Here is a 27078-nt window from a genome sequence, read left to right as displayed (position 1 = left end):
TTCTGTGTTTTATGCAAATCCCTGTTGTGTTGATGTGAGCTGCGTTCAGTCCTTCTGTGTTTCGTTTGTCATCTAGGGCTAGGTAGGTCTCTACGTTCCAGCACGGGGCCTTCCCTGTTGGGATAATCGCCCCACATGCAGGCAGGTTTCATGTGGAAGTTGTTTCGTTAGAGTATGGACCTGTGAGACAATGAGGACCCTTGAAGTGGGCTCGCAGGTTTAAGCATCTTGCCAAAAATACAAACCTCGTACATCCTATTGTTATCCCATCTGGCTATGTGTTTATTCAGGTATGCAGGTGAGTGTTTTGAGCGCTGGTCAGTCATTGGTTTATTTATGTCTGCGTGGATGGAGTCCGTTTCGCAGGTTTTGCAGTTCATGTAAGAAGTGGACGTGACACTGGTCCTCTTTGATGGGCTTTGCTTACAAGACTGCAGTGGTTAGATGTAGTGTTCCTCGTCATGATCAACTGGGCGATAAAATTGACCCAATTATTGCAAAATTGGATCTGGTCATTCTGACCTGATTTTTAGCAAGAAATCAGCGTTAGCATTTCCATTTATGTGGTTCATTTGCTAGTACTCTTGCCTGTCAGTGCTGGGGTCCTAGGTTCAAATTCTATCAGAGATAGCATCTACATGGACTCCATCTACAAAAACTCCATCCAGATGTTGGCCTTGTAAACAATACCCTGAGGAGTAAAATGCTGTTGTAGTCATGTATAACCAGTGTAATGTCAACCCAGTAAGTCATACTGCAGTTTCCACCAGATGGAAACTTGTATACTGCTATTTCAAGTTTGTTATTGTTTGTCGTTTAGTCGTTCACGGCCCTCAACGACTCTAAAGGCGAGCTCCCTCCATGTTTTTCAGTTTTGCACTGCTTCTTTCAGTTGTGTGGTATCCATGCCAGTATCTGCTTTGACAGTATCAGCCATCATGTCCTTTGGTGACCGGGTCTTCCTATGCCACTGATCTGTCCAAGCATTATAGATTTTTCTAGTGACTCTGCTCGCATTACATGGCCAAAATCCGTGAGCCTGAGTCCGGCCATCTTGCCCTCCAGTGATTTATCAGGTCTTATACGATTCAGGACTTCTCTGTTTGTTACTCTCACCATCCAGGGCATATGCAGCAGCTTTCGCCAGCCCCACGGCTGAAACGCATCAATCCACCTGCTATCAGCTTTTTTTGCAGTCCAGCTTTCACATCCATACATGGCTATGGGGAAAATGGTGGTTTGCACTATTCTGCGTTAGTTGCTATGCCGATATCCCTACTTTTCCAGGTTTTATCCATGTTCAGTATTGTGTTGCGCCCCAATGCTATCCTATGTTTTATCTATGGCATAGATTCTCCAGCCTGGTCAATTTTTGAACCCAGGAAGCTGAAGTTTCTCACGCATTCTATGAGCTCATTGTCGATTTTGATTTGAATTCGGCCATTTTTTGCATTTGTCATAATTTTAGTCTTCTTTAAATTGTTTTTACCTTCAGTAAATTTTAGCAGAATGTGGCATTATATGTTTTTTGCTATACCATCTCATCTCACGCCATGTGACAACAGCCATGACAAGTAAGATTTTGCAAAAGCCGTACCAAGTGATTCACACTGGTCAGAAATTCCCGCAATTGGTCCAAAATGCACTGGCCCTTCTGATGAGCTTGCAGTCAGCTTTCAGATATACATTCTTTTGTTATTTTTCCAGATTTCCAGATATTACCAGATAAATGATACCATATATTGTCCAGATATAAAATACCTGTTTGGGACTTTGCTAAAAGTTTGGTTTAGAATGAACCCGAACTAAGCTTTTAGCAAATTTGTAACTAAAACACAGTTCTACTAGTTCGGTTCACTCAACAACAGACCTGAACACTGGCGTATAACACTGTCTAAGAGCCACAAAATCCCTGTATAACACTCTGGGTCTTTATTCCCACGAGCATATATCGGCAGGCGTTTTTACAGCCGGTTGCTATACGCTATTATATGGGGCGTAGAAGTTCATAAATTTAACGTTTGCGCGCCCATTCACACAGCATGGGCCTCGGCGCATATGTGCCGAGGTCACCATGCTGTCACCCCTTCCCCCCCCTTCCCATCACAGCCTCACCTCTGGTCTCCTCCCCACTGGTTCTTTGTAATGGAGGTGTCGGGGGCAGAGCTAAGCACCACCCCATCCCGCCTCCTCCCATTGATGGCTATGGACAAGGGGTGGGGAGAGGGCGGGAGCTTAGCTCTGCCCATGCCCCACCACTTGCCCGCAGCCAGCAATGGGAGGAGGCGGGATGGCCAGTGCTTAGCTCCGCCCCTGACCCACCCCCTCCCATTGCAAAGAACCAGCGAGGAGGAGACCAGAGGTGAGCCTGCACAGGGGGAGGAGAGCAGAGGGAGGGAGTTTGGTAGCCACACTGATAAACTCCCTCCCACCCATGGCCGTTGCCATGGACTCCCATAGGAGCCCATGCAGCGGCCGACATATTCCGGCCCAGGACTATCTTTTAGGCGTGATGTAAAAACGCCCGGCGCTATATTGGCCTGGCCTAGCGCTTTTACGTCTCAGGAATACGGCCATGTGATCTGATGCATTTGAATCCAATGCATCAGATCACAGCATATATCGTCGGGCCGTGAAAACGGTCGGCCGATATACGCTTGTGGGAAAGAGCCCTGAGAGTATTATACAGGGCTTTTAAGGATCTTAAACAGTGCTATACACCAGTTTTACGAGTTTTGGTAAACTTCCAGGTTGGTTGGAACTAATTTGGACCAAACCGATTTTTTGGCAAAAGTTCTTCAAAGCGGTTGAACCAAACTTTTCAAAAGTTTGCTCCTCACTACTGGTAGTATTATGCCAAGGCCAGAAAAATAGCGTGTATAGCACTGAAATATACAGTACGTTGAAAATGGCCAGATTATATTGTATTCAGTGCCAATATATCTCTACACAGTAATATGCTGTGCCTATAGAGCCACAGAGTGCTCATAGTAATAGTGTGCACAGTACCATGATAAATCGTGAAAAATCATGCCTATAAGAAAAGCAAATATGCTGCACAGGTGGTGCTATAGAGGCCCAGATACAAAAGTATATTGCCTAGAAAGTAACATACATTGCCTAGATAAAGTGCGAGTGTTCATATACTATTGCCGCCTTTATCGCGCATGCGCAGTCTCTGCAATGGCCCGGCTTAGGATTCAGCATTCTCTGCTAGGCAGTGAACACTATGCCACTGGTGACCTGTACACTGACCTGCAGGAAGGAGACTGCTGAGAGTAATGTCACAGGACGAAGAGGATCCGGCAGCTGGAGGTGAGGTGACCCAGGGGACTGGAGGAGCCAGGAGAAGTGTCTAAATGAGCATTGCCTTGTACGGCCTATCACCAAATAAGTCCTACTGTCCCATAACAGGAGCACCGATTTGTGTGTGATGTTGTAACCGCATGACATCAAAAAGTAAAGGTGACCTGGAAGAACCACATCTAGCTCCCTAGTTGTTGCAGTCGCCTGCTTGCCTATGGCCAATTGGTGTGCAGTAGGAAGTATTATGGAACTTCAAGGACTATGATGCTCCATTGGGTGTCGTATATTTTCTTTTTGGCTTATGTATTATAAGATATGGCATTTATAGCACTTTTTATGCAACAAAAAACCATCCCCATCATCATATCACACAATATGAAAAATTGTTATCAGGCCCTTTAGGGGCTCATATGGTTTTCATTTCTCCAACAGCACATTCCGTCATACCAGCAGTCAGATAGAAATCAATAAATTGGCCAGACCATGAATACCGCAACTCTTGTCTTGTATCGTTAAAATCTCAATCAATGGCTGCAATCTTAGTCTAATAACTGTGTACAAACAGGCCTAAGTTTCCTTCTGGTGTGTCACTTGGCACAAGGATGGGGTGGGCCTGAGATGAAGTAATAGCGTGGCCTCATTTGGACTTACGTAGAATATGTCAATTTCAAAATGTAGAGTTTACAGCTGTGAACCTACGTAAACCTTCAGCACTTAGGTAACCTCAAATGTTTGTTTAGTTTAAAATTCAGCCAAGGCAGCGAGCATTCAGACCCCTACTTAAAACAACTTGCCAAGTGGGAAATCCGTCCATGTTCACTAGACAAAACTTGTTTGTGAGTTGTAAGAAAAAAAAAGAAACACCCATCATGATGAAGACTCCTCAGCGGTAATTGTAACGGGGGAATCTTAAGCTTGCAGAACTGCTCCCTCTTGTGGACACATATGGATTTTGCAGGAAATGCATCTAGATCATAGAATTTAAAGGTACAAATTAAAACACTGGCTTTATTGGATATTATCTCCAACTGTGTGGACACCGAATTTCCAGAAAACAAATCTGTTAAATTATGCATGAAGTGGAACACACTAAATGAGTTTCGTTGTTGTAGAATTTCCTAACTACTCAGGACCTGTTATCATAGAAATGGGCATGGCTGGCCTTTGCTATGTGCAATCCCGTTGGTCACACAGAGTAGTGTCCAGGAGCATAAGTATATTAGATGCAGGGGATGTGGTTGCACCTGGACCCAGAAGCCTTAAAGGGCCCATAAAAACTCTTTTCTCCATATAGGGAGCCCAGTATTATGAATAAAGCATTACAGTTGGGGGGCCCTGTTACAGATTTTGCATTGGGGCCCAAAAGCTTCAAGTTATGCCTCTGGCATTGTCCATCAGTGTATACAGAGGAAACCAGGTGAATGTAGGCTGGGGGTAATCACCTGCCCTTAAGTCCACCTGGCTCATCTTCTTGCTTGTGCAGCCGCATTTGGTGGAGCTGCAGGAATCATTTTCCTCCCGTCTGATCTTCTAAAGGCATCGCTGTCAGCCCACCAGCACCCCTGCAACAAAATCGCTTAAGGGTGACTACCCACTACAGTTTTTTTCACTGCGAAATTTGCAGCGTTTTTTTTTTTTACTGCAGGGGTCTATGGGCTATGGGACTTGTTAAGTTAAAATCTCGATCGCGATTTTAACATTACAGGTCTGATTGACCCCTGCAGAAAAAAAAAACCCTGCGAATTTCGCAGTGAAAAAAACTGTAGTGGGTAGTCACCCTAAGGGCGCCCACCCACTGGCGATTTTTTTTTCTTTGCGTTTTGCGTTTTTCCTGCAGAGCCATTAGAATTGAATGTACTCCTGTCCACTGGCGTTTTGCGTTGCGTTGCGTTTTTTAACATAGGAACTGTCAGTTGCATATGTGTCCTTATTTTTCTCCTAATGCACCCATGAAAGTCAATGGAAATTAATGGAAAAGCCGCGAAAACGCGGGAAAAAACGCGGGGAAAACGTCGCGAAAACGCGGCGTTTTTCACGCACGAAAATCGCAAACGCCAGTGGGCGGGCGAGGGCGCCCACCCACTAGCGTTTTTTTACTGCGAAATTCGCAGCGTTTTTTTTTTCTGCAGGGGTCTTTGGGCTATGGGAGTTGTAAAGCTAAAATCGCGATTGCGCAAAATTGCGATTTCGCGGTAAATCGCGATTTTGCGTGATCGCGATTTTAGCTTTACAAGTCCCATAGACCCCCTGTAGAAAAAAAAAACGTGCGAATTTCGCAGTGAAAAAAAAACGCTAGTGGGTGGGAGCCCTTATTCTGCTACTTTGTTTATGTTATGAGCTTGATTCCGTGGCTGTATCTATGCTTTTAGCTTGGTTCTGGTATTGTACCTATGTACAGAGGTTAGTTATGTTCTATGTTTGGTTCTGGTGTGCTTTGCATTGCTGGAGTTGTAGGTTCATCGCCAGAGCCAACATCTCAGTTGTTAGTGCTGCTGCTTTGCTGTGCTGTGGTCCTAGGTTGAAATCTGACTAAGGGCAACATCTGAATAGAGTTTTTCAAATTCCATGTAGATGTCAACCTAACAATTAAGCAAAAAGAGGAACTGCATTCATAATTTGGCCAAGGGTTATGAAAAGCAGATAGAAGAAGAATGACACCATAGCAAGACCCTTCTCTTCCTTCTGTGAGCAGTATGAGGTCAGGACATGTAAACAAAAATGTTGACTTACAGCAAGCAGAGATCTTGAAAATTATCATACACCATCAGTAGGATTCTGTCAATTCCTGTTTAACCCCTCCACACCCCAGGACATTATTTACATCCAAGGTGCAAGGTTAAAATGGCACGGGTTTCAAAGTCGAGCCTGCTCCATACACAACTGCTGTTGCCCGTCTTTGGCAGCCGACAACGGGCCGCAACAGCGACAATCAAAGTTGTGGCTGTTAACCTTTTAAATGTGGCTCTGACAGCTGCATTTAGATGGCTCGATAGACGATTAGAGGTTCCAAACGGCCCCCTTGCAATGAGATCATGGTGTGTCATCCAGGTGTAATGGCAGCATCCAGCATCATCTTCTTCATCCATGCCTACAGTAGCATCGCTGGTATGTTCAAATGTTCATCTAGCATTGTAGGTTCATATGCTGATCCAGCATCCGAGGTGCAGGCCCTAGCCTAGGAGACAGTGGGAATGAGTTGTAGGCCTTGTCACGGTGGCACTACTGTCTCCCACCCAGAGGCTAGACAGGGACACGTTGCCAGGGCCAAGGGCAGGCTATTAAAGTAAAGGGTAACTGGGAACTGGTGTACCTTGGTTCTTTCTTTGTGTTGTCATGGGTGATGCCACCGTTCCTTCCTCCGCGGCAAATGCAACCGATGAGAAGTCTATTTAAGAGTCGCACTGGAACAGCTGTGGCAGAGGAGAGCGATGTTCTCCCATTGAATTCAATGGAGTTGGCAATGCAGACGGTTCCATTAAAAGCAATAGGCTGTCGGCAAGCCCTGCAGTGATTTTTGGGGAAGGGCTTAAAATATAAGTCCTTCCCTGAAAATCAATCTAAAAATGTGTAAAAAAAAATGTATACTCACTTCTCTGCAGCTGCTGTGGCTCAGCTGCATCCAGACGGCTCTTCTCCTGCACTGCTCTGAGTAGTATTCAGCAGGCGGGGATTTTATCCCCGCCTGCTGAATGGGCTGCCTCTGATTGGCTGAGCACTTTGACCAATCAGAGGCACCTCTCAGCTATTGAATGAAAGCAGAGAGCTGCCTCTGATTGATCCCTGCGCTTAGCCAATCAAAGGCAGCACTCACCCATTCATGAATTCATCAATTCTGATGTGTTCAAAAATTTGTGCGTCAAAACGCCCATGTGACTAAGGCCTCAAATGTCATCAGGGGCCGGCGAGATTAGAATTTTCAAACATAAGTTTAACAGCTATTTCCTGAAATGCATGAAAAGTATTAGAAACTAGTAATGTGTATTACATGGAATTCCGTTCAAAACTGCTTGCCTATCCGGATGGTCAAACAAGTCCATGGTCTTCTGGAGTGGGTTGGTGAGCTGGCTCCTCTCTTTCTATATTGTCAAGTATCAGGACACCCTGTGGTCAGCTTATTATTGAGGAACCTTTCTAGATATACTGGTCAAAGTGGATGGAGTAGCACCTCTTTCATGAACAAAGAGACAGAAACCAATCTTTTACCTTATAAGAGATGGGAAGGGGGCGACCAGATACCAGGCCAACTTGTCCCTGCTTGTGCTAAACCAGAACCATTAGATGAAGCCATTGATATGTGTAACTATCCCCCATTTTACATATTTCCAGCCGACTTGGTCACACAAGGAAACGCCAGTCCCAAATATCCTTTAATACTCCAATTAGTTGTATATTTCTCTTTATTGCATCTTTCAAAACAGTTCAGAAACACAATAAATATATAAGAACAAAAACTGAGAAGCAAAAGTGGGCGGGATGTCATGCACAACAGCATTTTCCTAGACCATCATAGAGCATGAATCGCAGATATAAGCCATTACAGACCCGGTCGTAACATTTATATTATTTATAGATGTATTAAAAATGCAGATTGATTCAGGTTTGTACATCATGGTGAACAGGACGATCCAGTACAAAAAGATGAGCTGACCACAGCAATGATACGGAGATGGTGGAGACCATGCAGCGCACCCGGGAAGCCTACGTAAGGTAAAAGATGTCGACTAGTTGTCTGTTAGGAGAGAATGTTGAGTGCAGTAGTCAACGTCTGTAGTTCGTCTCTGAGCTCCTCCAGTGAGCTTCGAATTCGGCCAGGTGAGTCCAGAACCTCAATGCTCAAAGTGTAAGGGTCATATCGCACAGCGAATGACCTCTTTATACGAGAGGCATAATTCCTGTGAAAGGGGAAATTGAATATGGAAACACATCACAAGATATATTGTATCTAGGTGCTGTCCTTAAGGAGAGATGATACCCTTCCAGACCCACATCATAGGCCTCTCACTAGCCAAGCCAGAAGCCTACTGCACACTGATGAAGGGCAAAAAAAACCAAAACAGCTGTCTGCGTATGGATTTCTGGCTGGATTTAAATTCCCAATAATTGTTATGAAGACTTGTATAAAGGGTCTGACATTGACGTGCAGGAAGACTGCCTTCCAATAGTCTGAGGAGCATTCATGGCCTTATAAATCTCCTCACACACCTTCTAGGTGCTTTCCTTAAGGAGCGATGATACGCTTCTAGAGATGAGCGAGTATACTCGCTAAGGCAAACTGTCCGAGCGAGTAGTGCCTTATGCGAGTACCTGCCCGCTCGTCTCTAAAGATTCGGCTGCCGGCGGGGGCGGGGGAGAGTGGGGAGAAATGGAGGGGAGATCTCTCTCACCCTCTCCCCCCCCCCTACCTGCTCACTCACGCAACTCACCGCTCACCCCGCCGGCAGCCGAATCTTTAGAGACGAGCGAGCAGGTACTCCCATAAGGCACTACTCGCTCGAGTAGTTTGCCTTAGCGAGTATGCTCGCTCATCTCTATACGCTTCCCAACCCAAGATACATCATTGAACATACAATGTCATATCCGTAGAATCTGAACACGAAAATTAAAAAATTCCAAATATAATTCACTTTTCTAGAAATTTATAAACAACTTTCACTTAAAGGACTTGACTGATGACAACTTTTTTTTACTTTCATGACCTGTTAATCAGATGGGTCACAAAAGTAAATTAGGTAGGGGTGTGTACTCTGTGACCTTCACCTAAATGGCAACATAAGCTTGCATCAACCCTCTCCATAGAGATAAGTGGAAGCATCATAAAACACCAAGCGAGTGCATTAAGCTGTTTCCAACACTCACATTAAAGGGGTATTCCCATCTAAGACAAAGATGGCTGAGATGGCAATATAGCCCATACGCCACAGCCACTGGCTACAGGAGTACGGAAATAGCTGAACTGGCTGATGTATACTGTTTCCATAACTCCCATAGAAGTAAATGGGAGTTGGGGGCTGTTCACATCATGTTAAAAACATTTTTAAACCTGATTGTTACATTTTTTAGACCCCATAGGGGACAAGAATTTAGGATGGTTTGATCATTCCTGCAGTGTGATGTACTTTTGCATTATACTGTGATCTGGCAAGCAGTCTGTAATTGCAACTCAGTGGCGACCCGCAATCTCATCGCATGACCCACGCAGTGTTTTACGCTTACACCTGTGTGCGTCAAGCCTTTGTCACTTTGGGCGCATAATGAACGCTGCACACACACAATGTAATTGCGTATGGGCGATATTTATACGCCTTTACATGCAACGTCGGTAAGCCACAGAGCGGGAAATTAAAAAAAAACACAAGTAAGACTGCACATCACAGCGTGTGCAGTCAATAATCGTTGCCATACATGGCGATAGGCCGGCTCACACAGCGGTAAAATGCTGCGCTAAACACGCATCGTTTTACAACACGCTCATGTGAGCCCGACCTTAGATAGATGCACTTTCCTGATACTATTGGTCATACCTTAGTTTTTCCTTAGCATCTGTGAAACTTTCTGATACAAAGTATACAGATTGGTAGTTCTGGTCCTGATACGGCTGAATGGCTGCTTCATCTGGGTCAAAGGGCCGGACCTCTGGTTCATCAGACAAAGAGTGCTTAAGAAACAGAAGAAAAGAATGAGAATATTAACCCAATATCCTTGCAGGAGTAAAGGGGGCCATACACATTAGATGAATACTGGACAAAGCCGTAGATTTCTTTGGGATCAGCCAACTGTCTAATGCGTATGGGGTGTCCAGATTCTCTGCCAATGGCAGACGTTGGGGGAAAGAAGGGTTGGGCACCTTGGATTTCAGCATACATAGCAGCTTGTTCCCTACTCCAGACTGAGAACAAGTACCTGCTCCGACGAGCTGAGGGTGCATGAGCATGGGAAGGAACAGCTGTCTAGGTGAATGCATATCTGGACCATCTTCAAACACTATATATATGAGAGAGACTATAAAATTAGGACTTTTTTAGTATACAATTCATTTACTTTTTTGATGTTTGTGTTCATTTAAGTCTGTTTTTACAAACAAAATATGGCCAGCTAATTATGGGCGCCCATCCCCTCCCCTTCCTGTGGCTGTCGGCATCCTCCTGGTTCCTGTCTTCTGTACGGCAGGCACCACAGTACTGCTGCCTCTGCCTGTAGGGTGCAAGCCATGCTTCGCCCACCTCTTAAAGGAGTTGTCTCATGACAGGTTTTACCCGTCATGCAGACATCCTAGCAACAGCTCGGCCCAAAGTGAATGGTAGCAGGTGTCTGGGCATGTGATGAGGGCTACCACTCCTCCAGTCATTTTAATAGACCAATGGAGATAGCCAAATCAGTTATCTCCAAAGGCCCCATTGAAATAAATGGAGTGGTGGCGTGTATGTGTGACCAGTAGCTGCCATACACTTCAGGATGAGTCTCTGCTGGACAGGTAAAACTTGTCTTGAGACAACCCCTTTAAAAGGTGTGTCAACTCAGCCAGCTTTCCTGTCCCAGGTCTATGTTATTTATTGCACTTCCTCCCCAGTAAAAGGTGCCTAACCAATAGGTTCCTGGTGGTGAAGGTATATCTGTACCTTGCTTGGTTTTTAGTTATGAGTCTCTACCTAATTACCCAACTTTGCCAAAGTCTGCCTATCCTGAGCTTGGCTCATTATTTTGACCACTCTTTGCCTGAATGCTACTTGCCCTCACCTTTTACCTGATTATCATATTGCATGAACTTTGCCCATCCTGACCTTAGCCTATTATATTAACTATGCCCTTGGCTTTAGCACCTCACTCCGGTGACTTTTTTCAACGTTCTGGGTCAGCTGCCACTGTACTAAGACTACTTCTGGGGAAACAGCCAGGCGGTTCCCTTCAGCAAAGACCAGATCGCTAAAAAAGAGGGTGAATCATGAAGACCAGGGACCTCCCAGAGCACCCCTCAGAAGTAGCCCAAAGCCAAATCAGTCAATGGCACCGGTGGTCCACAATCGTTGCATTATACTGCTGCTGCAGACAGACTGTTTTTAGCTTATTCACTAAATGGGTGGTCTAGTGTAACAACTCTTATCCAGTTAAATAGGCCCAAACAATAACTGGGCCCATTGTTGATGGTAACGCTGTCAGGACAGACCACTCTGGAAAATAGAGAGGGTGAGCTAGAATGGGCAAACCCTTTATTTCCTCCATGTGTCATAATACTGCATTCATAGGTTTGGAGCCAGATGGTTCTGTAGTTGTAGCTCCACAATTATTGTCACTCAATGTTTGAAGTACCGCAGGTAACATCAGTAACACACAACTTGCTCTATAGCGCGAATCCAGCTGCAAATAGGCCTTCTACTTGGTATGTAAGATGAGCATAGTCATTGGATATCGGACAGGAGATGAAGAGCTGCAAGACACATTTGTCACCAAAAGAATCAGACAGGAAAAATCCATTGTGCTAGAACCTGCCCCCCCCCCCCCCAATACTAATAGATGTATGGAATGGTATGGAGTTGTCATTTTGCTGCAGAATTGGCATGCAGTTCCATCTCAGGCAGATATACAAATTATTAGGCTTGTGGCGTGATTAGATGAACGGTCTTGTCACCTGAGACCCTAAAAGTGGTTCCAACCTTGGACTATAAAAGACTCTCAGAGGCTACTTGTCTGTAGTGGACCTCTCCGGACATTCTCACAGCCTTTTCTGGCTGTTTTTAATCATCTAATAAAGAAGAACTAAATTAATCTCTCATTGCAATATTCTCTTTAATCCATAGAGTGGAACCCTCTAGGTTTAGTTTTGGCACTGACGACGGCCATGTTTGTGTCTGGAGACCTAGTGGTGAGCAACTCAATCCTGCCTTTGCTGTGGGTCAGCACACTACCCCCTGCTGGTGTGATGGTCTGGGGGGCCATCACATACAATAGTCGGTCACCCCTAGTAGTAGTACAAAGGGACAATGACACCTCAGCGTTATGTTTAGGACATCCTGCAGCCACATGTGTTCCTCTCATGGAGGCTTCCAAGAGGCATTTTAATGCACAGCCGCATACAGCAAAAGTGTCACAGGAATGCCTCCATAACATTGGCACACTGGTCGCCAGATGTATCATTAATAGGAGACGTATGGGACCATATAGTATGCCAACTTCAGCAGCCAACAAGTTTGCATGTTCTAGAGGCTCAGTTACAGCAAATATGACTAATATGCCACAGGTTACCATACAGAACCTGTATGACTTCATGCCCGCCTGTATCACATCTTGTATCAAACTAGAGGTAGTACAACACGGTACTAGAGCCTCCATGCCCACTCGTATTGCATCTTATATACAAGCTAGAGGTGGTACAACAGGGTACTAGAGCCTCCATGCCCACCCGTATCACATCTGGGATCCAAGCTAGAGGCGGTACAACAGGGTACTAGAGTCTCCATGCCCATCCATATCACATCTTGTATCCAAGCTAGAGGTGGTACAACAGGGTACTAGAGCCTCCATGCCTGCCTGTATCACATCTTGTATCTAAGCTAGAGCAGGTACAACAGGGTACTAGAGCCTCCATGCCCGCCCGTATCACATCTTGTATGCAAGCTAGAGGTGGTACAACAGGGTACTAGAGCCTCGATGCCCGCACATATCATATCTTGTATCTAAGCTAGAGGAGGTATAATGGGGTACTAGACCCTCCCTTCAAGTGTTCAGTTTTGCGTGATAAATTCTCCTTTTGCTCTTATATTGTAATCACTTGTTTATATCAACGTTACAATCACACAGAGAAAGTTTCATTCAATTTCAACAACTCCTTCTACAGGAATATATATTTTGACAACAAGTATATTTAAGAAACATTTCTGTTAGAGTAAGGGCTCATGTCCACGGGCAAAATGAGATTTAAAATCCGCAGCGGATCTCCCGCGCGCGGATCCGCACCCCATAGGGATGCATTGACCACCCGCGGGTAGATAAATACCCGCGGATCGTCAATAGAAGTGATTTTAAAAAAAATGGAGCATGAAAAAATCTGGACCATGCTCCATTTTCATGCGGGTCTCCCGCGGGGACAGCTCCCGCGGGCTTCTATTGAAGCCTATGGAAGCCGTCCGGATCCGCGGGAGACCTAAAATAGGAATTTAAAGCATTTACTCACCCGCAGCGGGCCGCGAAGCTCTGCTCTTCCTCACGGCCGCATCTCCCTTGCTTCGGCTCGGCGGATGTGCCCGGCGCATGCGCGCGGCACGTCGACGACGTGCCGCCGGCGTCAGGAATTCATCCGCCGGCCGAAAATGAAGATCCGGCCGTGAGGAAGAGCAGCGCTTCGCCGCCCGCTACGGATAGGTAAATGCTTTTAAATTGCTATTTTCAGCGCTCATGTCCGCGGGGCAGGAGGGACCCGCTGCAGATTCTACATGTAGAATCTGCAGCGGATCTGATTTTCCCCGTGGACATGAGGCCTAAGGCCTTATGTCCACAGTCGGATCGGATTCCGCATGTCCCTAGCCCGCAGCTGAATCCAACCCGGCCCATAGCTAAGGACACTGCGGGTATTCTGCTTACCTGTCCGGGTCTTCTATTTTCTTCACTGCGGATGCGCATGGAAGCCGCACATGCGCAGTGGAGTTTTTGTGTTTTTTTTTAACTCCTGCTTTCCCGCAGAATCCACAGCCCGTCAACAATTCAATTGCAGACAGGCCACTTCAATGAAAGTCGTTCGTGAAGGAACCGCACTGAAATGGAGCATGCTGCGATTTGTTTTCTGGACCAAAAGGTCTGCAAATCAAATCCTCATGCTTTAATTCAGCTACGGAAGCCCATGTTTCTCTATGGGTAGCTTGAACTACAGTGACCCACGTGGATTCCGCAATTCAAGTACGCTCATGGACATTGGACCTAAGGCCATATGCACATGGGTGGATTGGATTCTGCATGCGGAATCCCGCGGTGAAGCCCAGCCCTGGCAGCAGAGGCTTCCGCACATACCTGCTTTCTTTTTTTCAAATCTGTACTGCGGATGGTCTGCACTGCTCGCTGTCGGACATGCACACTACAGATTTTTTTTAAAACTCCTGCTTTACCCGCATCATCGTCTAGCGATGATACAAAATCCACGATCTTTCCGCAATATTAATTGCGGAAGGGTCGTGGAGCAGTCCACGTAGAAACCATGCAAAAATGGAGCATGCTGCAATTTTTCCTTCAAGAACGGAAACCGCAAATGGCTTCCGCTTATGTGCAGGAAGAATCACTTTTCCATAGCATGCTATGGGCGGTATTTGCTGCAGAATCCGAAGGCGGTCGCCTGCTCCTGATTCCGCAATGCAAATCTGTCAGTGTGTAGGCGGCCTAAAATAGACATATTATACAGTTAGGCCACATTCACACAGGCGTGGTTTTAGCGCAACATAGGCGTGTGCAAAAATTGCGGCTGCTATAGCACAAAAAAAATCGCGTGAATGGAGGAGACTCGAGCAGGAGACAAGCAGGAGACTCAAACTTCATGAGCATGAAAATCACCCATTTACTGGAGCAGCGTGTTGCATTAAAAAAAGCGCAGCTACTCTAGGAGGAGAGGGAGAAGTAGCCCCGCAGGGCTTTGAGATTTCCCAATAGCAGCGCGTAAGGGTGGGGCTACAGGGGATTAACCCATAGCTCTGCTTTTTCTCTTCCTGCTTTGGGTTAATCCTGCAAGAGCTGCTCTCTCTCTCCTTGCTATTGGGAAATCCCCCAAAGCCCCGCTCACTCTTTCCCTGCTATGGGGATCCCAGAGGGATATCCCTATAGTGCAGAGAGAGCTATGGCAGGGCTACAAGGGCTCCCTGAAGGACATGTGGATAACACAGAGGGAAGGGCGTGGCTAGCTAGAGGGCAGAGCAAGAGGTCTCCTCCCTGGGATTCCCCCATTGCTATTTGAGAGGGGACAGGACTGAAGGGCAGATCCCTCTCAGGCAAGCTCTTTAACCCTGCCTCCCTCTCTCCACTATGGGGAAATCTCTTGGGCAACCCCATGCTGGAGAGAGAGGTATTTTTTGTACAGTTAGCTGTGATATCTTTGCACGAGTAACTTCGATGTGATTTTCACGCTCGTGTGAATGAGGCATAATGCCTCCTTGCCGTGTCCCTAAGTGCCTGAAATGTGTATTGCTTTACAATTTTAAAGGATGACATAATTAACCCCTTAAGGACATAGCTTTTTTAAAAATTTTCGTTTTTGTTTTTTCCTCCCCACTTTTAAAAAAACCATAGCTCGTACAAACTGCATTTAAGAGAAAAAAATAAAATATCTTTGGAAAAACAAAGTTATTTTCTGACAGTCATAACTTTTTAATTTTTCTGTTGACATAGTTGTCTGGGGGCTCATTTTTTTTGCACCATGTCCTGTAGTTTCTATTGGTACCAGTGAAGCACATACAACCTTTTGATCGCTAGTTATTGAATTTTTACTTGGAGATGGGGTGACTTAAAAAACACAATTGTGTATTTTTTTTTCTCAATAATATTCTTTGTGCTGGATAAGTTATACTTTGCTTTGATAAATTAGACTTTTACAGATGCAGCAACACGAAATGTTTTTTTTTTAATTATAAGTATAGGAAAAAAGTTTTTTGTTTTTTTAACCTTTACTTCCTTTTATTTTTTTACAATAATTAACAGAAATGCGTAGGTCGTAAATGTATGTGCTGTGTTGTTAAGGGGTTAAAGACAGTATTTAATTTTTGCCTTGGACTTAGCGATATATGTTGCCATCAATGGTAGTTTGCTGGAAAGACCACATTGAGTGTCATGGAGGACCAAGTGATGCCTGGGTAACAATCTTGCTTTCTTTCCCAGTAAATAAAGTCACACAAAGCCTGGTTACTGACAAATCTATTTCCATGAATGTCTGTTATGAGGGCAGAATATCACATACCAGCAATTCACCATATGATGATAGTAAACCAGCTCCATAGGCTTTAACTTCTCCTTCTTGCTTGCAAAGACCAAATTCCACAGTAAACCAATAGAGCTGAAACAACATATAGGTGTTATCACAATGTGTAAGAGATGTAATATCTTTCTGAAGAAGAACCATATGAGAACTTTGGATAGTTTGGGATAAAGCACAAACAGAGCATGGTCCTTCTGACTGCCCTCATGACTATATATTTAACCTTTTAGAGTTCCTGCTAACCAAGGTTTTCTTTTCGCCAATCCAGCTCACTTCATGCTGACAATTATGAGAAACCTAATTATGTATCCATCTAATTAAATTAAGAAAAAATCTGCAGTACTGATTGTTTAGTAGTGAAAATCTTCTCAAACTTCGTTACCTATATTTTTGATTTAAAGGAACCCGCCACCTGCCTTAAGCACCATAAACTGACCTATTGTGCTGTTAGGTGAGATGACAGGGAGCTGGGTGATGTAGTTTTTATCCTTACCCACTACCTAGTTCCTGCGGTGCCCGTCACTGCAGTCCACACACTAGCCTGTGTGTGTGCCCTCTAATATTCTTTTATAGGGACAATGGAAAGAGTCCAATTTTCAGCTGGCACGGACCTCAGCGGCAGGCACCACGGGAATCAAGAAGTGGGTGAGAATAAAAATACAGTCACCTCAACTAACAGCACCATAAGTTAGATTATAGTGCTTTAGGCAGGTGAAGGCTCCCTTTAGTGCTCAGTCAGACAAGTTTTTGGTTTTTTTACGCACCTATGTGCGCAAAATAATGCGCTCCACGCATGTTAAAAATGCGTGTGACCGAAGCTCCATGCCCATTGCTTTTAATGGGGCTAGCAGCCCAATTGAAAGCAATGGGATGAAGGCAACCCCCGCAGTGATTTTCGGGGAAAGGTTTGAAATATTAGCCCTTCCCTGGAAATACATCACCTCTCCGCCGCTGTCGGGGCTCTGCGCATCTTCTCGCTGACTCCTTGGCACTGTTGTGAAGCTCTTTCTCCTTAAAAATCACTGCCTTCTGAAAGAGTTGGGTCTGATTGGCTGAATTCAATGAACAGTTGAGCGCTGCCTGTGATTGGCTGAATGCTGTGACCAATCACAGGCAGTGCTCAGCTGTCATTCAATGGCTGAGCGCTGCCTCTGATTAGTCACAGCGTTTAGCCAATCAGAGGCAGCGCTTTCTGGAGGCAGGTATTTTTCAATCCCCGGCCACCAGAAGACAAATGAAGAGTGAGGGGAATGGGGAGAAAAGCCACACAGCGCTTCTAGGTGAGTTAATTATTTTTTTTTTTACTACAGATAGGGATGATTTTTAGGGAAGGGCTTATATTTAAAGCCCTTCCCCAAAAATCACTGCGGGGTTGCCTGCATCCCACTGCTTTCAATGGGGCAAGCGGCAACAGCGCTAGCCCCATTGAAAGCAATGGGAGAACATTATGTTCCTTTGCCACAGCTGTCACAGCTGTCACAAGGAATTCCTTTATCCCTGTGGGCTCCACAGAGATAAAGGAATCCCCTGCCATAGCTGTCACAGCTGTGGCAGAGGATCGTGATCTTCTCTGTATGGTTTCAATGTGGCCAGCAGGGCCCCATTGACAACAAGGTGAAACCCCTGGATGTGACAGCATCCAGCAGTTTCACATCCAAGGAATCCCCTACTGCAGCTGTCACAACCACAGCAGGGGTTAGCAATCCACTCCCATTGCTTTCAATGGGGCAGCAGTAGTGCCAGCCCCATTGAAAGCAATAGATGGCATCGTGGTCCTCTGCCACAGCTGTCACAGGCTATTCTTTCATCCCCATGGGGAGTCCCCTCATCACTGTACACTGTGACAGTGCTGTCTAAGTGTTCAGTGATAAGAGAACTCCCCGCAGGGAATATTTACGTGCAGCATGAACACATCATAGGAAACCAATGAGGGTTGGTGCGCCTTTTTTTGCGTACGTAGGCGCGTGCAAAAAAACATTCATCTGACTTCGTTCTAAGGATAATTATAGGGTATGCTTAAAAGTTTCTTACATTGTTCTATCAAGAAATATTTGTATTTTGGAACTCCAGCCAAGAGAATTAAGAAGAATCAATGCAAAGAGATGAAAATTACATAACAGGAAGTAATGCCATGCTGGATAGGGTTACAATAGCATTCATATCCTGTTGTCTATCTGTTGCGGCTGTAATCAGTAAATGAAGCCAGAGCGGCATCACGTCAGCCTGGTTCACCTGAAAGCGCCTTCGGCACATGCACCCTGTCATTTGGCTCTAAGCGCTGATGAGTGCTTCTTCCCTGTCATTGCAGAATGCCCCTTAGTTATCATCTGGCAGAAATCCCACAGTGTTTCCTGTCACTGGAAAAGGTCCCCTAGGTGTTGGAAAGATTTACATCTTGTTTCTATTGTGTTTATGGTTTTCATCTTCTCTTCCCTGCTTCAACATCTCCTGTGGTTTACGGAATGATTGGTCGACAGACAGCTGTTTCCCATAGTCAATGAATCAGCTATAATAGATGTGTATATATTTCAGTCCTGCCCCTACGTGGGCGCCAGTCATTCCCCTGTGCACATGCATGCTGTGCAAAACTCTGCTTGTTTGCCAGGATCCACTGTTGTCCATGTTTGAGTCCTGTCTTGTTTGTTCCTTCTGTGTGAACGGTTACCAGATACCGGAGTCCTGTCCTGTCTGTTCCCCTTACTCGAATGGTTGTTGGGTGGCTGAGTCCTGTCCAGTCTGTTCTCTCTCTCCCCCTCCATCTGATGGCTTGTCAGATGCCTGAACCATGTCCTGTCTGATTCTCCTCTGTCTGAAGGGTTGTTGGATGCCTGAATCATGTTCTCTCTGTTCCTCCTCTGTCCAAAAGGTTGTCAGATGCTTGAGTCCTGTCCACTCTGGCGCCCCCCATCTGATGGGTTGTCCAACACCTGCACCATATCCTGTTTGTTCCTCCTCCATCCAACCTGTTGGTGTCCAGTCTGAGGTGTTTGGTACAGCTTTAGAATACTGTTAGCTATATACATGTGGCTATTAATCCTGTGTGCAGTTTATTCACATTTGTCTAGCTCTGTTAGCTCTTTCCATCTGCTTTATACATCTCCATTTTCCATTTAGGAACAGACTACGTCCCTTAGGTTCCTGATGTGGGGCCGCCCATATTGGAAAAATCACCCTGCTTTTAGGTAAGGTCCACCAAGCAAAAGATTGTAGGGAATAAGGTTCCCACTCCTGTATTTTGTGTTTCTCTCATTTTGGTCCATTATGGACATTACATTTTTGTTTGACATGCTGGTTACGTCCATGATGGGTGCCATACTTGCACCCACTGGCGTAACTATAGGGGATACGGTTGCACCCAGGTCCAGGAACCATAAAGCCTCTCTTCTCCATATAGGGGGCCCAGTACTATGAATAAAGCATTATAGTTGGGGGCCCTGTTACAGGTTTTGCATTGGGGCCTCTTCTTGCACCCTACACGAAAGTAACATTATCTTTCTAATATTGTCATCATAAATATTACATGAACCTAATTAAATGTAATATTGACAAATGTGGTCATAAATACCAGACCTGTATTAACTTCAATGCTGCCACCATGAGACCTCCATAGCTAATAAAGCCATAAACTAATCTAGTCCTCAAACTTAAATATTTTATATTTATTAGAAAATAGCTGATATATCCAGTTTTGTCCAAGTTAATTTTATACAGGTGCTTACCTGATTGTTCACATGGAAAAATTTTTGAGGTCAAGGTTACTTTAGAGGAACCAAGGAATAAAATATGTATACACATGGAGGAGAGTTAGATTCTCATCAGACTGCATGTACCGATGTCCCTCTGCAGAATGTGCCACCCCTCCCACTCTCCTCAATTTTTACCCATAAAGGTAGCACTCCTTTTTATTCAAATATACCACCAGACTGGAGGTTGCAGCCCCTTCTTAGTCTTAAAGGCAGGCTCCATCTCTGCAATCCATGGCTGCTTCCTTATGTACTTTACAGCCCTTCAGTATATGCACATAGAGGTCAGTTAGATTCTCCTCTGTATATGTACACAGAGGTGAGGCAGATTCTCCTCAGTATACAAATCATTTCCCTAGCCTTTATGGTTTCTGAGGAAAGAATTATGTCCTGTATTGCGGATTTTCACAAAGTTTTTCCTGCTTAGAACTGAATATTGAAGTTGCGTCCGCTTTATTTTTCCTACTTAGGACGTAAAGAATGGTCCTGGTAAATTTCACATTTGTGCGACCCCGGGAAGTTAGAAAATTAGTGGTGAGTCAGTCAGTCAGTGAGGGCTTTCACCTTTATATATATAGACTAGCTGATATACCCGGCTTTGCCCGAGTTAATTTGGTACTGGTGTTTATCTGGTGTTCACACCGAAAATCTTATGAAGTCGTGGTTACTTTAGAGATACCGAGGAAAAAAATATGTTCACCATTTTGCATGGTTCTTTGTGTTACCCAGGAAACACCACGTGGAGGTAACCATGCAACATTTCCTTTATATAAAATTACATCGGGAAGTGAGATAATTAGATTCCGTACGTAAAATTTGGACGCTAATTCTTTTGCGCTTAGAATTGAATAATTGAGTTGGGACCAATTAACTTTTCCTATTTACGACATAATCAATGTTCGTGCCAAATTTCAAGTTTCTATGACATCGGGAAGTGAGAGATTTAGATTCCATACGTAAAATTTGGACGCTAATTATTTTGCGCTTAGAATTGAATAATCGAGTTGGGACCCATTAACTTTTCCTATTTATGACATAAACAATGCCCATGCCAAATTTCAAGGTGCTATGACACTGGGAGGTGAGAGTATTAGATCCCATACGTAAAATTTGGATGCTAAGTCTTTTGCGCTTAGAATTAAATAATCGAGCTGGGACCCATTAACTTTTCCTACTTATGACAAAATCAATGCCCATGCCAAATTTCAAATTTCTATGACATAGGGAAGTGAGAGAATTAGATTACGTACGTAAAATTTGGACGCTAATTATTTTGCACTTAGAATTTAATAATCGAGTTAGGACCCATTAACTTTTCCTATTTATGACATAGTAATCAATGCTCGTGCCAAATTTCAAGTGAGAGAATTAGATTACGTATGTAAAATTTGGACACCAATTCTTTTCTGCTAGAATTGAATAATCGAGTTGGGATCCAATAATTTTTCCTATTTATGACATAATCAATGCTTTTGCCAAATTTCAAGTTTCTATGACATCGGGAAGTTGGAGAATTTGATTACGTACATAAAATTTTGACGCCAATTCTTTTGCGCTAGAATTGAAAAATCGAGTTGGGACCCATTAAGTTTTCCTATTTATGGCATAATCAATACCCGCACTAAATTTCTAGTTTCTATGACATCGGGAAGTGAGAGAATTAGATTACGTAAGTAAAATTTGGACACTAATTCTTTTGCGCTAGAATTAAATAATCGAGTTGGGACCTCTTTACTTTTCCTATTTATGACATGATCAATGCTCTTGCCAAATTTCTACGACATCAGGAAGTGAGAGAATTAGATTATGTATGTAAAATTTGGACGCCAATTCTTTTGCGCTAGAATTGAATACTTGAGTTGGGACCCCTTTACTTTTCCTATTTTGGACATAATCTATGCTCGTGCCAAATTTCATGTTTCTACAACATCGGAAAGTTGGAGAATTAGTGGCCAGTCAGTCAGTAAGTGAGTGAGTGAGTGAGGGCTTTCGACTTTATAGATACCATCTCTGCTCTGGAACTTGTAATATCTTTTAATTTGGTATTGTCTTTTAATCCTATGGGCTGTTCTGTCACCATGAATTCTTTGCCCTATCAGATTTCCAAAGCAAAGTCTCAAACAATATATCAATCATCATCAAATGTTATCAAATACTAATACCATTGGCTTGGTTCTATGGTAGATATTGATACATAATTAATATACCCCCCCAGACACCTGTATGTGGCTGCTTGAATAATTGGATGTATGCACTTCTGGTAATGTATAGCATGGTTATAACTTTCTATAGATTATAGACTTTACTACTTCTTACCGTCGCCAGTTTCTCTATTTCTTCATCTGTTGCTCCCAGTGATGCCAAGCCAATGTCCTACATAAAACATATAGACTTAGGAATAAAAATTCTTATTTATTTGCTTTCGTAATTTCTATAGTGCCAATTTATTACACAGCTCTGAATAGGGAATGCACTCACAATAGATATGTATTCTTATTCCCAACCTCACAGTCTACAACCAAACCTATAATGAGCTAATTAACTTGTACAAGAGGAAACCTCGGCAAGCAGATACATTACATTACATGCATATGTTTCCATGGTCGGATTTGAATCCATGACCCCAGTGCTGCCATTATCATTAAAGCAACAACATTTTGACCAACTTTGATCTTTAGTGGGAAAATCATGATCCCTAGTTTCTGACTTGGCGCAATAAGCAACCAATATAAGCTTCCAATTTTAACAATTTTTACTGAAAGTGTCCTATTAATTCCAAGGGAGTGTGTCACCAGCACTGACTCATTTAAAGGGGTTATGCCAAGATACAAAGTCATTCCCTATCAACAGGATAGGGATTAACATTCAGATCAATGGGAGTCTGACCTCTGGGATCACCACTAATACAGAGTACATGGATCCTGAAGACTTCCATATGAATGGAGCTGCAGTCCAGCCTGTGCACCGCTGCTCCAGTAATAGCATGTTTATACCGTCTAAGTACAGCAAATGCATGTGTCTCTTGACCTTGACACCTTCAGTCACTAAATGGAGTGGTCTTGACCATATGGTGCCTTTTGATTTGTCAGCTCAAAGGGAACATTCATGTAATATAATGCAGGTTTTAATATATTGACCCTAAATGAGCACTTAAAGGGGTATTCCACATCTGAACTTTTGATGACCAATCCTCAGGATAGGTCATCAGTAGTTAATTGGCTGGGGTGTACAACCTTGAATCCCGTTCAATCAGCTGATCGCTGGGCCATTCTGTCAGTTTAGAAAGCTAAGGTGTTACAGGAAGTAGACAGTTCTGTTCTGTCTGCAATGGTCGGTTTTGGTATTGCAGGAAAAGTTCCCAATGAAGTGAATAGGAACTTTACCTGCAGTACCTAGCCTGGTCACTGCAGCAGGAACAGAGCTGCTTCCTACAAAATTTGGCTTAATGATCTGACCCAGCAAGCAGCTGATTGCTATGGTTCCCAGAAGATGTACCCCTATTGATCTACTCTTGATGGTCTTGAGGACAGGCCATCAATAATTTACAACTAGACAACCCATCCATGAAGATGTTAGGTGGGTGCATCAGATGACTTTGTGAAGTCTATGATCTGAAGCTCCACTGAATTCCAAAACTATTTGGCTCGTACCTCTCCAAAGATTTATGTTGATGAAAGTCTGCCACAAAACCCCAAGAAGATGGTTACTGATTTGATTGAGCTACTGCTTAAGATTTCAAGAGGCCTTTAAACAGTACCAAAAGGGTTAAAGTCCTCTACAGAATCCTTAATTATGGAAATTAATGGTAGTTAAGGACCACAGACTTCACCAATGGGATCTTCAAGTTCTCACCTACTATATAGCTATAACATATCAGAAGATCGTTTTGATCGGATTTCCCCTTGGATTCATCTGGGTGACAAGCTTTAAATAAAACTCTCTAAACTTACCTGTGAAAACTGGGCAAATGTTTTATCTGCCAGCATAGGAACATGTCCAAGTAGTTCATGACAACAGTCCCTGAGAAGCAGCACAAGACAAGAAATGATCTTGGATATCATGTTGTGACTACACTTCTACAAATACTCTATATGGACATTGGGCTAAATCACCCTGTCACCTACTGACTAATGAGCCCATCTTTATCTAGTAATGCAATCGATAAAACCTTTTACAGTTAAGCTTGACTTAATTACGCAGGTTAATTATTAGATCTTCAATGACTGATGCCATAAATATCATTCTCCGTTGCATGATCAGTAATGTAAATGCCTATACTGATGCCCCCTGCCCAGCAGCTGGGATCATACTGATGGAAATAACCATTAACACAAAATTTCCAATCACTGGTCATTCATTGGTCGTTTGAAAACTCATTCCATGTGAGGGCTTATTTACACAAGCGCATATCAGCCGGCGTTTTCACGGCCAGCCGATATACGATACCATCTGGTGCATTGGATTCCAATGTAGCAGATCACACAGGTGTATTCCTGTGACATAAAAGCACCCAGACGGTAAATATAGCACTGGGCACTTTTACGGCGGGCAGCAAAAATAGTCCTGGAACTTTCTTTGTGCCCGGATATGTCGGCAGCTGCAGAGGCTCCTATGGCAGCCAATGACAGCAGTCAGAGAAGGGATGTTGGAGGGAGTTTAGCAGTGTGGCTGCTAAACTCCCTCCCCCTTCTCTCCTTGTCTCTCCTCTCCTCCGGCTGTTTGCAACGGGAGGAACAGAATAGGGGAGGAGCTAATCTCTGCCCCGCCTCCTCTCATTGCTGGCTGCAGACAAGGGGTGGGGAGGGGCAGGTGCTTTGCTCCACCCCCATCCCATCCACTCTCATTGGAAACAGCCGTAGGGAAGGAGAGAGGAGGTGAGCCGGCGAGAGGGAGGAAAGGTGAGGCAATGGCATTGTGGCCTTGGCATATATGCTGTCTAAACGGGCGCACAAACGTTAGATTTGTGCGCCCGTTCACATGTTTTTACGGCGCCAATGGGCACACGTAAAAACACCCAAGCTTGTGGGAAAGAGCCCTCAAGGAGATTTTAGTGTAATAATGTACCTGGATTTCTGCATTGCTTACTAATTAAGTGTGGTCTGATTGTTACCCAAGTCACAATTATAGACAAACACAATCTAACAACATGCAAACAGTTGTACCATATATTGAGCACATTGAGTAATCGCCCACAGTGCAGGAAGAAATAGAAAGTGGACATTTGTGTTAATAACTTTTCCAAGAGCTAACTGGCAAAAGGTGTTTCACTAAGGAGATCAGATAAAAAAATGTTGGTATTGCAGATGCTTTGCCAATTAAGTAACGTCACATAAAGCCTGGCTACTAACAAATACGCTCTCCTCAAGAAAGATTATTTAAGGCCCATTTACATGCAAAGATAATCTTTGAAAGATTGAAAGTTTTAGTGATCATTTTGCATAAAGTGTTAATGGACACTCATGTTCATTAACACTTTATCATCTTCATATGCATGTAAAAGGGCCTCTGGGAGCAGTTTGCAGAGCCCAGCATGTGGGCTGGGCTCTGCACACAGCTGCATTGTTCTCATCAGGGCTCATCCTCCTTCTCATCATCATTGTGTGTAAATGGGCCTTTAGTGTGAGCCATGCCTTAATGGGAACAATTTTAAGGAGACCTCAAAAGATGCCTTATAAAGATTTATGAAACTGGAATAGACTACAAGAGCATTGCCAAAGACCATGAATACAGCAATCCATGGTTACACACATTATCTACAAATGCAGCAAATTCAGAAAATCCAAGTAATTCTAATGAGTTAAAGGGTTGTCCGAATTGTAAGACCTTAGGACAACCCCTTCCCCATGCAGTAAAATAACAACTGGTGACATATAATCACCTCTCCCTGCTCTGTCCAGTGATCGGTCCTCCGCTCTAGTCTCTGTTGACAGCTGCTGTACCGCCCGGTTTACGGAACGTCACAGGGGCTGCAGCCAATAACTAAGCTCAGCGATCGATTGGAGAACTGAGCACCGGCACTGGACACAGTGGGAATGAGGAGAGGTGAGTATATCACTGGCTGTTATTTTGCTGCATGGCGAAGGGGTTGTCCTGAGGTCTTACAACCGCTTTATTATACTATTTTCTTGCAGTTGTACTAGTTATGATGCATTTTTTCAGAATAGCAATGAATTACATTAAAATCCAAATATTTGGCCATTTCTGTATCTCCCAATGACTTCAATAGAGAGTGATCACACATATGTATGGCCACATCTCCAGTAGGAACATGGACTGGTTACCACTACCTTAAGCTGGGGTCCCAGTTTAGACACCCTCATAGATCTCACTATTATGACTTATCTAGTATTTTCTGTGAAATTACTTCAACTCTTATCATATAGTAACAAAACAAATGGATTTGGTCACACAAAGAGCAGAGTTTACTCCCAGTATACATCTAATGGTCTTAATGACATTGACCCAGTGGCCATGTGCCACTTTAGTTTATGGTAAGCCCTACTCATTTATATTGATTCATTTTGTCACTAGTAATTACACACTTTTGGGCTCTATACAGAAAATGGCTCATGGTAGAAAGTACTGTAGATTTTATTACGTACGGTTCTGGAGAGTGCATGGGTGATGATGCATGTCTAATATACTGGGTGCACTGGAAAACACGAAAAGCCAAACTAGAGAGAAAGTCACGAGCGGATAGAAGACCGGCCACAGGACGTAACTGGAACCCAGTCCTTTCTGTGAGAAATAGAAAGGAAGTCTAGTACCAGTAAATATAATCAAATCCAAAACACATTTAGACTTATTCTAGACCTTCAGTGTAAGTTCACTTTTCAACATAATGTGCAAAATAATAAAAAAGTAGAATTTCAATAAAAGGCAGAAATAATAAATAAAGCAAAAGAAACATAGCAGACTTGTTGTGTATCTTTTCCTACATTTTGCTACACTGTTATAATAACAGAAATGTTGCAAAACAATAAAATGTTGCATCCCATGATGTTGCTGCTAAATATTTCATTCTATATAGAAATGTCTGCACAAAGGTATGCTATTATGAGCAATTACTCCCTCAAAATATTGGTTTCA

At 43.7% G+C, this 27078-nt stretch overlaps 1 protein-coding gene across 1 annotated transcript in view; it reads right to left on the bottom strand.

Annotated features, from left to right (window-relative positions):
- Positions 1-7888: 7888 nt before the first annotated feature.
- TH (tyrosine hydroxylase) overlaps positions 7889-27078 on the bottom strand; it is a 53177-nt gene continuing 33987 nt past the window's right edge. The window contains exons 8-13 of the mRNA XM_066584098.1: positions 26592-26727; positions 23940-24009; positions 22306-22362; positions 16229-16324; positions 9828-9961; positions 7889-8198 (exon numbers count right to left, since the gene is read on the bottom strand). Of these exons, the coding sequence (XP_066440195.1) occupies positions 8039-8198; positions 9828-9961; positions 16229-16324; positions 22306-22362; positions 23940-24009; positions 26592-26727 (653 nt within the window). The 3' untranslated portion in view covers positions 7889-8038. The remainder of the gene's footprint in view (positions 8199-9827; positions 9962-16228; positions 16325-22305; positions 22363-23939; positions 24010-26591; positions 26728-27078) is intronic.

Source organism: Eleutherodactylus coqui, chromosome 11 (genome assembly GCF_035609145.1).
Source record: "Eleutherodactylus coqui strain aEleCoq1 chromosome 11, aEleCoq1.hap1, whole genome shotgun sequence".
NCBI lineage: Eukaryota > Metazoa > Chordata > Amphibia > Anura > Eleutherodactylidae > Eleutherodactylus > Eleutherodactylus coqui.
This window is presented reverse-complemented; position numbering and strand designations above follow the sequence as displayed.